The sequence below is a fragment of the Sinocyclocheilus rhinocerous genome, unplaced genomic scaffold (assembly GCF_001515625.1).
Source record: "Sinocyclocheilus rhinocerous isolate Xijiao unplaced genomic scaffold, SAMN03320098_v1.1 scaffold72, whole genome shotgun sequence".
NCBI classification, from domain to species: Eukaryota; Metazoa; Chordata; class Actinopteri; order Cypriniformes; family Cyprinidae; genus Sinocyclocheilus; species Sinocyclocheilus rhinocerous.
The window spans coordinates 2,869,045-2,880,629 of NW_015628351.1; the positions used below are offsets into that span (position 1 = coordinate 2,869,045).

The 11,585-nt window shown below is 35.2% G+C and overlaps 1 protein-coding gene across 1 annotated transcript in view; it reads right to left on the reverse strand.

Moving 5' to 3' along the window:
- LOC107737570 (immunoglobulin superfamily member 21-like) overlaps positions 1 to 8,926 on the reverse strand; it is an 11,960-nt gene extending 3,034 nt beyond the window's left edge. Inside the window, exons 1-8 of the mRNA XM_016549103.1 lie at positions 8,706 to 8,926; positions 5,213 to 5,325; positions 4,130 to 4,251; positions 3,900 to 4,018; positions 2,758 to 2,873; positions 2,135 to 2,615; positions 1,167 to 1,267; positions 466 to 658 (exon numbers count right to left, since the gene is read on the reverse strand). Of these exons, the coding sequence (XP_016404589.1) occupies positions 466 to 658; positions 1,167 to 1,267; positions 2,135 to 2,615; positions 2,758 to 2,873; positions 3,900 to 4,018; positions 4,130 to 4,251; positions 5,213 to 5,325; positions 8,706 to 8,763 (1,303 nt within the window). The 5' untranslated portion in view covers positions 8,764 to 8,926. The remainder of the gene's footprint in view (positions 1 to 465; positions 659 to 1,166; positions 1,268 to 2,134; positions 2,616 to 2,757; positions 2,874 to 3,899; positions 4,019 to 4,129; positions 4,252 to 5,212; positions 5,326 to 8,705) is intronic.
- Between the last annotated feature and the right edge of the window lie 2,659 nt (positions 8,927 to 11,585).

An 11,585-nucleotide genomic window follows, 5' to 3' on the forward strand; every position in this document is an offset into this window, starting at 1 on the left:
TAACATTTCCGTCACACACTTGAGGTATTCGGCCAATCACAATGCACTGGATAGCTGGCCAATCACAGCACACCTTGCTTTTCAGAACGATGAGCTTTGGAAAAATTGACGTGTTTCAGAAAGGCGGGGCATAGAGGAGAAACAATAATGTACAGTATGTGTTTTTTGAACCTTAAACCGCATAAACACATTTCATTACACCAAATACACAAAATAATGTTCTTTTTAGCAACATCATATGACCCCTTTAATTACTGAGTACAAACAAAATACTGTGAGAAATAAGGATGTTTGGGAATGGACCGAACATTTTAATGTATGTGAGTGCTGGATAAGGTCACATGAGATGTGGATCCAGCATTGTGAAGCAGACACATCTTAGGTAGAAACTGAACAGTATGAGGCATCTAAGTGTTGGCTACAGACCACTTAAATTATTTGTGATGCATCTTCTAGTATACTGACCAAATACTATGAGGCGGGTGTGAGTGTTGGTAGATCCCAATGGGTTTTGGACCGTGCAGCGAAACATGGATCCGTTGAGCTCAGCTGGGACTCTCTCCAGAACCAGTACTTTCCCAAATCTCTCTTCACTTCCATCCAGCAGAGGTCCTCCCACACGTGTCCAAGTGAATAGAGGCTCTGGAAACACTTTATTCTGTAGCACAAAAATATTCATTAAACACTTCAGACATTTAAAACACTGAGCATGGTTATACCCTGCAGAGTATATAGTTTATATTTTTCGGCATTCAAGTGTGAAACATTACAAACAAAGCTAAAATATTTATGAGGAGTTGCTAGGGAGACTCTTTTTAATCATTTATATACATTGCTAAACACCACTGGCAATATTCATTTGCTCATATATTTTGTACTTGAAGAGAATATTAAACAGTTTTCAAAAGAAGCTCTCAAAGACATTTAAGGTACACTATAAATCATCAAAAGCAACTTAATTATTTAGTTCAACATTTCCGAAAGACATTGGTAGGCATTATAATGTAAAACATTAGCCATTGCTGTTGCCGTGCATTCAAATTAGAGTAGGCATATTCTGCTGAGACAAAAACATGAATCACTGCAACTGTTAAGTTGGATTGTTTGCAAATAATTATTTTGCACCACTTTATATACTAGAAACATTTCTTCTTTCATGATTGTACCGCTTTGGGTCCCATTTGGAATCCCTCCACTTTGATGCGAACTGTGTCTCCCACTTTCGCTCTGCTTGGTGCCACAGAGAGTTTCGGGCCTTTTGGAGCAGCTTGTAAACAGTGAGAAGTAAAAGTGTTGTCATTATGTCAGAGGAGGCAGAGAGTCAAGGTCTTCCATTTATATATATATATATATATATATATATATATATACATACATACATACATACACACATACACACACATAGGTTTTGTATTTCTTCTTGGAACTGACTGTTAGTGTGGATAATTTTGGCAATGTGCATAAGCTTAGTTCAATGAGGCCTGCAATCAATCAGTTCCCAAAAGAAATCCGGTGCGAACTGAGCATTAACTAGCTAACTAAGGTAACTAGCATTAAAAAAAAAAATTTAAATAAATTAAAAAATATATATTTAAAAAAGACCAATAACTAAAATCAATCGTTTTAAAGTGAATTTAGGTATCACTAAATTATGTACAGTATGAAAAATTAATATTCATTTTGCAATTTGCTAAAGATGTTGCTAAATTTGAAGATTAAGTAAATGTTGACATTAAAGTAAAGGTAATCTAAATGTAAAAACAGGAAAAAGGAGCAAACATAATTAAAATATTAAATAAAAAACTCTAATATATTGTGAGACCCTAATAAACATATTTAAGACCCGTTCACACCAAGAATGATAACTATAAAGATAAATATATCAGCGTCCACACCAGTGGACAATATCTTCTGTTCATCAGCTGGAAAAAATCTTTCTGAAATTGATTCCAACAATATCGTTTCTCTGTGCCTTTATCATTATAGCTGTGGTGTGGGCCCTGCTATTCTTTTTTATTGAGAACGATTTTTAGAACTATATCTTTATCGTTATCTTTATAGTTATTGTTCTTGGTGTGAATGAGTCTTTAGTCTCAGTAACTGTATTTGGTAACGTATATAAAGTGACACTCACAGAGCGTAACCTCTGCCTTCATGGGCATGGAAAGAGCAGGGTGCTTGACTTCACAGGTGAACAGAGCCTCATTGTCCAGCTGTGGGTTCAAGTGCCAGGTCAGCATAGCTTGGACCTCCAAAGTACCGTCATGAAGCTCAGACTGCGTATGGTTGAAATAATACATCGGGCTTGAGCTCAGCACCCAGCGGGGAAACTCTCGGCTGATCACAGTCTCTGGGATGATCTCTGTGGTGGGACTGGCTTCCTCCTGACCAGGGGCTCCAGACGTGTAACTGCGCTGGGGCCGGTCCTTATCCAGACGCACCGGCTCGCTATAAGGGCCCAGGAAAGAAAGAGACTTCTGCACTTTTGTATCATCCAGTTCTCGATTGATAAGCGGCTGGTTATCCATGGCAGCGAGCAAGCCTCTGTTTTCCACTTCCTCAGTAGACGTGAAAGGATGGACTTCAATAAGTTCTCCATCCCTCTTGAAGTACACCTGAGTTTGGTGAAGAAATAATTACGAAAAGTTACAACTAAACGGCAAAGAAACACATTTCCATTTAAATAACCTCTGCTTTGTACATGTCCGTCTTTATTTAGGTTTTAATTTAGAGCTTGTTTTTAATACTTCTACTAACCACGGGGGCAGGTTTTCCTCCAGTTACAATGCAAACAAGCGTGAAATTTTGAGCCTCGTAGCGACTGAATCGAGCTGGCTGATTTGCTGCCTCAACAGATATTGATTTTGGTGGAGCTGAGAAAAACAAAGACATTGAAAACTCATTATAAATCGATAGTGTCACACCAGCAATTCAAAGAGATAAGCAGAGATGACAGTGCAGCATTCAAAGTAATTATTAGTATCTTTCCCTCAAGGGCACTTTTGTGCTTCGGACTGCAAGCCAGGAGATCCTCATTTAACGAGCTTTCAGTTTATAAGCAAAGTGCATTAGTAGGCAAGATTTATATCACAATAGCAAAATCTCTTGTTTTAAGTCAGCAATCCATGTGAAATCTTTCTGATGATTTCTTAGCTGCCATGAAATGAACTCTAGCTCGTATTTCACGTCACGGCATATTACATCTTATTGAAACTTATTAATTTACAAGTGCATGCAGAGGGAAATTGCATGAATACCCTGCTGAATATTCCCAGACTTTATGGGCATGTAGGTACTTGCACAAGCAATTAAGAAAGAGACTGAGAATTTACAATATTGTCCTGGTTTTGATACCGAAAAGATATACACACTGTTATTATGCTATTAGGCTAAAACACTGCTCAATCAAAATAAGCATCTTTATATCAAGTAGTTAATCGTGAATTTTCCATTATCATTATTACATTTACAGAGAATCCTTTCAAATAACAGAAAAGTGCACTGAAATTTTTTTCTTTTTCCAGAGGTTGCAGATATAGCTCACACAAAAATGAGAATTCTGTCATATTTGACTCTTTCTCATGTTGTTCCAAACCTCTTTCTTGTGTGGTTTCTTGTGTGGAACACAAATGAAGATATTTTTGTCAATACAATGAATGTCAGTTGGGCCCAAAGTTTTTCTTTCATGTACCCAAAAGAAAGAAAGTTATACAGGTTTGAAAGAACATGATTTTTAGAAGAACTATGGCAGTTAACAACAGAATGGATTTTGTTGACCCAACCAGATACTAAAGCAAATCCCTGCATTTTTGCAGGGATTACAACCTTACAACCCTGTTTGACCACATACAATGCCTCAATGTAGAAATTGTGTATGATGGTTTATAACTAGAACCTACACATGACATTAAGAGTGATACTCCCAGATGCCAAGACCACCATCTCTCTAGATGCCTTGTCATAGATCCCCACATGGCATTCATATGGTCCATCATCTTCCATCTGAACTTCAGGGAGCCTGAGAACAGTGAGGAACAATCTGTCTAAACACATAACAGCAGCAGCCATAAAAATAGCACTTTGCGTGCCGAGAGGAAAGCCAAGTAAGATCCACTATAAACTGTATAACCTGACAGTTGACTGGTAAACAAGGTCCTCTCGTCTGCGAAAGTCCTCCATGTGAGAAAAATTGGTGTTGTACATGGCATCGTAGGTGAAAATTTTCTGTTTTGATGTTCCACCTTCCGTCACCTTTGAAAACAATGACAATATACTAGCATGTACTGGGTAAAAAAAAGTAGCATTTACATGTTTCCTACTTACAGTAAATGCTTGATTATTTGCAATAATTTACATAAATGTTTAGCTGTCATCTGGACTAAAATCATGCTTAAAAATGTATGAATTTCATTGTATAAGATAACTTCAGCATTAAAGCAGCTGACATCTGTGGTGCAAGTTCTTGTAAGTTCAGAAATAGCTTTATTTTTCTGAGCCAGTTTTAACCAATTGATGTCAAAGTGGTTTTTAGCGCATGTATAAAGTCATCTTATTAACTATGGACAAGATCCATTAACATCTGACAACCACATTTACAGTTATGCACCTGGCAGACATTTAGATTCAAAGCAAATTCCTTGCTTTTAAGATAAAGTATAAGTTTTTACCAGTTGGTGTCAAATACTCAATTTTTAAAAATAAATAAAATGGTTTGACGTTTTGTTATCTATACATTTTTAATAGTTTTTGGGACCACTATTAGAATGTGACCTTTGTATGATTTCCAGTGGAGGGGGATAGATGCAGGAAAGCAGAAATAATTTATGATTTTCTAAGTAATTAAATAAACATATGATATATTGGAAATTAGTCTTTTTTAAAATGTCATGGAAATATATTGGCATACTGATGTGTTTAATTGAATGTTTTATCTGTTGGCTCATCAAACCTGCCACATTTATGTCTCTGTGTGACGACAAAATGAAAACAGCTTGTCCTAAAATCACTGAGCCGTTCACTCTTAATCCTGAATATATTTTCATATTTTTGACAGCTTCTGTTCTCACAATGTCAGTTTGCCAACAGAGCAACAACCTAAAAGAGTTTGAAAAGGCACAAAAACTAGCACACTGAAAAACAAGTGATTATTTGTTTCCCAGGATGCTGAAATAAAAGGCGTATCATGCAAAGATGAAGCTCGGACCCCACTTACCCGAAACCACACAATCTCTCGTAAATTGCCATCCGTCCTGAAATTGCACTTCAAAGTCACTGTGTCCCCCATAACCACAGGAGGGAGAGGCTCAATGGTGACTGTTAAATAACCTGGAAAAAGATAGCAGTGTCACTTTCTGAATGCAGTATTACATCCTCAAATTGCATGGCCCTCCTTTAAAATCCCATTCAAATTACCAGCAACGAGTCCTAGCAAAATTACAGTGCTCTCCTCATTTCTGAAATCATAAGTTAGCAAAACGGAGTGCTTTTGAAGAACGCAATATAAACCTCCCCCAAGAGAGGTCATACTGCAATGACAGTGAAATTATAGCATATAATGAGCTCTTGATCCAAGTTGTGAATATTTCAGATCAAAAAGCATGATTGCAAAAAACAGTATTAATGGATGTTGTGAGAAGCCCGCAATAAGATGTCTCTGTGCTATGTTTCATTAATTTTTAATCTCCTCACAGTAAGAAATAACAGTCTTTGATCAGCACATACCTGACAGGTATACCTGATTATCCATTATTCAACCAACTCTGCTTGTAATGACAATGATCCAGAAAAACTGACCTAAAATCAATATCTATATTGCAGGCAATGTTCCTAATTTCAATTAAAAAAAAAATTGCACTGATTTACTCTTACTTCTTATGATTAAAAAAGTAAACAAAAAAATATACTATAAAAAAATTAACTTTCAAAACAACAGACTCTCATCAGTGCATGCCTGTCAGGTATTGTAATGTATTGTGCCTCTCTGATGAAATGAAACAAATTAAAACAAAATGTAATTAAATGTAAAGAGACTAAGTAAAAACGTTAAGTTAAAGAAACAAAGTAAAATGAAACGAAGCCACGTGAAACAAAACACAAAACTAAACACAACAAAACAAAGAAAAGCAAGATCAAATGTAAAGAAACAAAATAAAAGTAAAAGAAGCTAAACAAATTAAAACTAAGAAAAAAACTAAACAAAAAGCAAAGAAAAACACTATAAATGCTACACAATAAAACAAAATGTAAAGAAACAAAACAAAGTAAACTAAAAAGAAACAAAGTGAAACAAAACACAAAACTAAACAATAGAAACAAAGCTACGAAAAATAAGAAACTGTAAAGTAATAAAAAAGTTAAAAGAAGCGAATGAAACAAAGCTTAAAAAAAAAAACAAAAAAAACAAAGCAATGCAAAATCTACTAAAATACTACCCAATTAGTTTTTTACAATCATTTTTGCACTAAGAACCTTCATGTCATTTTTCAAAACTCTATAGACACAATGCAAAATCTACTATAAATACTGCATAATCAAAAAAAAAAAGCTAAAGAAACAAAAAGTCAAATCAAAAGAAGCAAAGTGAAACAAAACAAAATAAACAAACAAAAAACAAAGCTAAACAGACTATAAATGCTACACTATCAATCAAACACCCATCTGTTTAGAATGGATTTGAAAAGATGCTACACACACACATTGTTCAGCGCATTACAGTATTACATAATGGCTGTCACAAAGATGGATTCTTTGTGTAGTTTGATGCTTCAAGATCTAAAGCTATATTTCATCTCTTCCAAGTCTTCCAGCCATCACTGCTGCCAGAGCTGTGTCCCTGTCCTAATAAAGTGAAAGGACTTAGTTTACAATTGTTACTCAAATTTTTACCAACATTAGACAGAAAGCATGAAATGCCTTCGTATCTTGAACAACCATGAAAAGCAGCCGTGTCTTGCTGAGTGCTGCAGTTCCATTGAAACAGTCACCATGTACCGAGCAGAGGCATCAGATTGGGAGGCAATCGGACTATAATCTGTCACAAATTCACTGACCTACAAAATCCCACTGCTCCACCGTATTGGCTTTTTTTTAACTGTGACGTTAGTGAATGGATTTTTTTTTTTCTGTGTGTGTGTGTTTTCTTCTTTCCCTAATCCATGGTATTTTCTCCATCAACCAAGTGATCCTGTAGGCTGCCCCACATGCAGCACAGGACACTGGGAATGTCCTGTGACCCTCAAGCACACACTTCTTCATGCCGTCATTTACTGAGCAAATGCTGCAGAGTGTCCTTTAGGAGGCTTAGTGAGTGGAGAGGAGACCATGTCCATTTTGAGGGTTTATGACAGTCCCACACACATAAGCACCTTTTATAGACTGCAATAATCTTGGAAATCGCAGAAAATCAATCTCTGGTCAAATGTCAAAGTTGGTTTGAAATGTTAATGGTGATGTGTAAGGATTAGTTGGGCCACTGTGATGATTTCAGTAATCTGTTTGATTATATAAACATGCATAAAAGCATATCAAAGGTTAGAGTGTATTAAATATGTCTAGTGTACTCACAAGAAGAAGGCATTTGTGTTATCTGTGAATATGATGAAGGAATTATACAGTCTGAAACAGTGGAGAAATTTATCAAAAATAATCAATGACATCAGTTAAACACTGATTGCTAGGTCACCATATATAATTAAGGAGACGTGTATTCTTTCTTCACACCCATATTTACATTAACGTCCAATCAATATTGGTTTTTAATGACTTTTATTCTTAAACCTTTACAATTAGTTTGCCTCAATCTTTGCTGTAAATCATGAACTTTACTAAACAGTATCATTATCAGTGTAACTTCCAATTCTGTCAACCTTATTAAACAAAAGTCCAAAAATCATGCTATATGCATCATGATAAAACTTGAATATGATAGCTGTTGAAAAGACTTGGAGAACTAAAGCAAAACACATAAGGCTTAAATCACATATATATGATTACAAATAAAGAAACACTGCTAATGGTGCACTTCTCAAAGCTTCTGGACCTCTAATATGATCTGACCGGTGACATGAAGTGCTCAACTCAAGAGAATAAGACATGACATGATGCTAGGCAGCATTATTGAGTTACAGTAAAGAGTTTGATGGCTGCAATTACTGATTCGTGTCAAAAACAAGCACTCTGTCTCTCTATGCATGCATAGGCATGAAAGAAAAAATGAACTCTACTCACCCTCAAATGAAAAATACTCATTACATAATATTATATATTTGCTTGTCCTTAACTGTAGATATCCCTGCACTACTGTTCTGCAATCAATGATCTTTAATTATTTAAGAGTGCAGATAACCCCTCATAAAACTGGGTCAGGACAAAAGATTAAGCTTTATTCTCAAAATAACCACCCATCAAAATCATTAAACAAGTGCACCTGAGTTTAAAGGACAAGCCACCTCAATCTAGAAATCATTCAATCAGTACTGCATTCATATAGTGTGGAACAGAATAGCCTGAGGCTGTAAATATATAGTGCAGATGTGCTTTAGGCGTTTTGGTATTAGCCTACCAAAATGTACAGTATAAAGTAAAAACATACATTCAGTCCAAAGCGCGACTCTTAAGTGCAGAGAAAATATCAATATGGTATGATTTTACAGCTGTTCTCTAAACAGCTGACTGCTCAAATAATACATAATTCAAGTAAAACTTACCTATAACGAAATCCAGTAGGTCAGCACACAGGAGCAAAGATAAAGTAATTATACTCATCTCTTTTGCGTTTTTTTTAAATATCAGTCAATGCCGCAAGAGTGTCAGTATTCCATCTTGATATTATGTTAATGTCATCCTCCGTACAAAGCTGAAATACTGAGTAACTCGTCGCGATTCTGGCTGTGGTTTCTCATGGTGTCCTTCTAAGGGAGCAGCAGCAGCAGCATCTGTCTGGGCTCCGTCGGTCTCGGCGGAGATTCACCGAAGCAACAGATCTGAATGAATTCATTCTCTCGTGCGCGCGCAGTCATTAACTCTCATACTCACACTCGCTCAGTGAACCTCGAGCAATCTGAACAAATGACTGCCAGGGAAAAACACTTAATGCTACGTTATTTTAATATTAAGATTAGTATAAAAACGCTTTTGTGTTTAGTGTAAAATTGTATGCATTTTTAAGTGAAAAAAATTACGTGGTTTACTAATATACAAGAATTATTAATGCACAGTATTACTGCTAGGCTATAGAAAGCCAAATGGATGGATTGTCAGTTTTTGTTAAAAACACAATATAAAAGGGTACATGACATTTAGATATCCTTCAGTGTATTGTGATCATAGAGGAGCAAGTCACACATTTTTTTCCAGAGAAACTGGCTTATTTTTTTCCCCTCTGTCCCTCTCAGCAGTTTCTCTATTCTTTTCTTTTCAAACTGAGAAGTGAAGCACAAGCCACCTTGTAAAAATATTAAGAGATTGTAATGTAAAAATAATATAAAATGCTGTAGGAAAAACTTGTTAATTGCTTACACACTATAAAATAATAATAATAGTACAAAGTATGATTTTTGTTGGTTTATAAATAGTGTATAATAAGCTCCTGTGTGACACAGAATTTAAATGTGTTTTAATTAAAATGTTTTATTTAAATAGTTTAATGTATATATCTGCTATGTACATCAGGGGTGTTATGCTACTGTTTAGTTCAGGTTCACATATTACACTCTAAAAAATGCTGGGTTAAATACAACCCAGTGCTGGGTAAAATAGGGACAAACCCAGCAATTGGGTTGTTTTGACCCAGTGGTTGGGTTACTACCCAGAAGGTTGGGTTAAACATGTAACCCAACCGCTAGGTCAAAACAGCCCAATTGCTGGGTTTGTCCCTATTTTACCCAGCACTGGGTTGTATTTAACCCAGCATTTTTTAGAGTGTAAAATTATATAAAAAATGAATGGTTATGAATTGTAAATAGGTAGCAATATCCTTGAAACTATACTTGCTATTTTTACCATAAATGTAAGAGGATTTGTTTTCTTTACAGAGCATCTTAACTACATTGTATTATAAGCAAGTACAGTTATTTTCACATCCTTCATAGTCACAGAGGTATGAACATTGCGCTTCTATTTAAGTTTTACAAAGGAGGGGCATTATCTTGATCAAGTCCTTCAATTAGCAATAATGAGATTCTTGATTTCCCACTAGACACAAAGCAATCAAACATCTCTAATTAGAAGCCTTTGATGTAAGCATAGTTAACAGCTCCTCAAACTAAATGAGGCTCCTTACCAATCACAACACAAAAGTAACTTACTGTCTAGAGGAAAAACACCATTCTCAAAGTAAACCAAAGTTTCTCTTCTGCAAACATAATAGCATTTATATTCAGTAACTATAGCTTGATGCATTTGAGAATTAATTAAACGCATTGTGTCATTTACTTGAAAAACAACAGGAATAGCACAAAATTATTAGACTGAATGAGCAAAAACGTCTACTATAAGAACAATGAGTGGCTGTTAGACAGCTCCTTTGAATCCTGACAGGTCAGTTTTACTTCACGTCTGCCAGAGACGTGATTTGGCATCCTCTTCACGTAGCACTGGTGTCACAACGTGCATATATTAACCGCTGCCTGAGCTGCGCTAGGGCTGGACAATAATTCAATATCAATATGTATCGCGATATAATTTTTTTCAATAACGGTGATATGATTTTTAAACACATTTCCGATATTTCGATATACATTACCAGTTTTATCCTATGGTTTTATCACTCTAAAAGCGCCTCCTGCTGGCAGAGATTGAGTTTGCATTTTAAATAAGCCTGTCTCCAGCAACATTTCCAGTTTTTGTTGTTGTTCAATTTTTTTGTTTTCTGCAGCGACTCGGAGCACTTTTCATACCCTTTTTTCTGGCTGAAGCACATTTGTTTCAATCTATAAGAATAATCAGCCTACACTACCAGTCAAAAGTTTTTGAACAGTAAGATTTTTAATGTTGTTTTTTTTTTTTAAGAATTCTCTTCTGCTCACCAAGCCTGCATTTATTTGATCCAAAGTACAGCAAAAACAGTAAAATGTAGAAATATTTTTACTATTTAAAATTGCTTTCTATTTGAATAAATTTTAAAATGTAATTTATTCCTGTGATCAAACATAGGTAAATTTTCAGCATCATTACTCCAGTCTTCAGTGTCACATGATCCTTCAGAAATCATTCTAATATGCTGATTTGCTGATTATCAATATTTAAAACAGTTGAGTAAATTTTTTTTTCAGGATTCTTTGATGAATAGAAAGATCCAAAGATCACTATTTATCTGAAATAAAAAGCTTTTGTAACATTATACACTATTCCATTCAGTATAATGTTTTACTATTTTTTTGGGGAAAGAAATTATAGAAATTAATACTTTTATTTAGCAAGGATGCTTAAAATTGATCAAAAGTGATGATAAAGGCATTTATAATGTTACAAAAGATTTCTATTTCAGATAAATAGTGTTCATATCGATATCGGAATTATATCGTATCGACCGAAATTAAGAAATATATCGTGATATCAATTTTGGCCATATCGTCCAGCCCTACAAG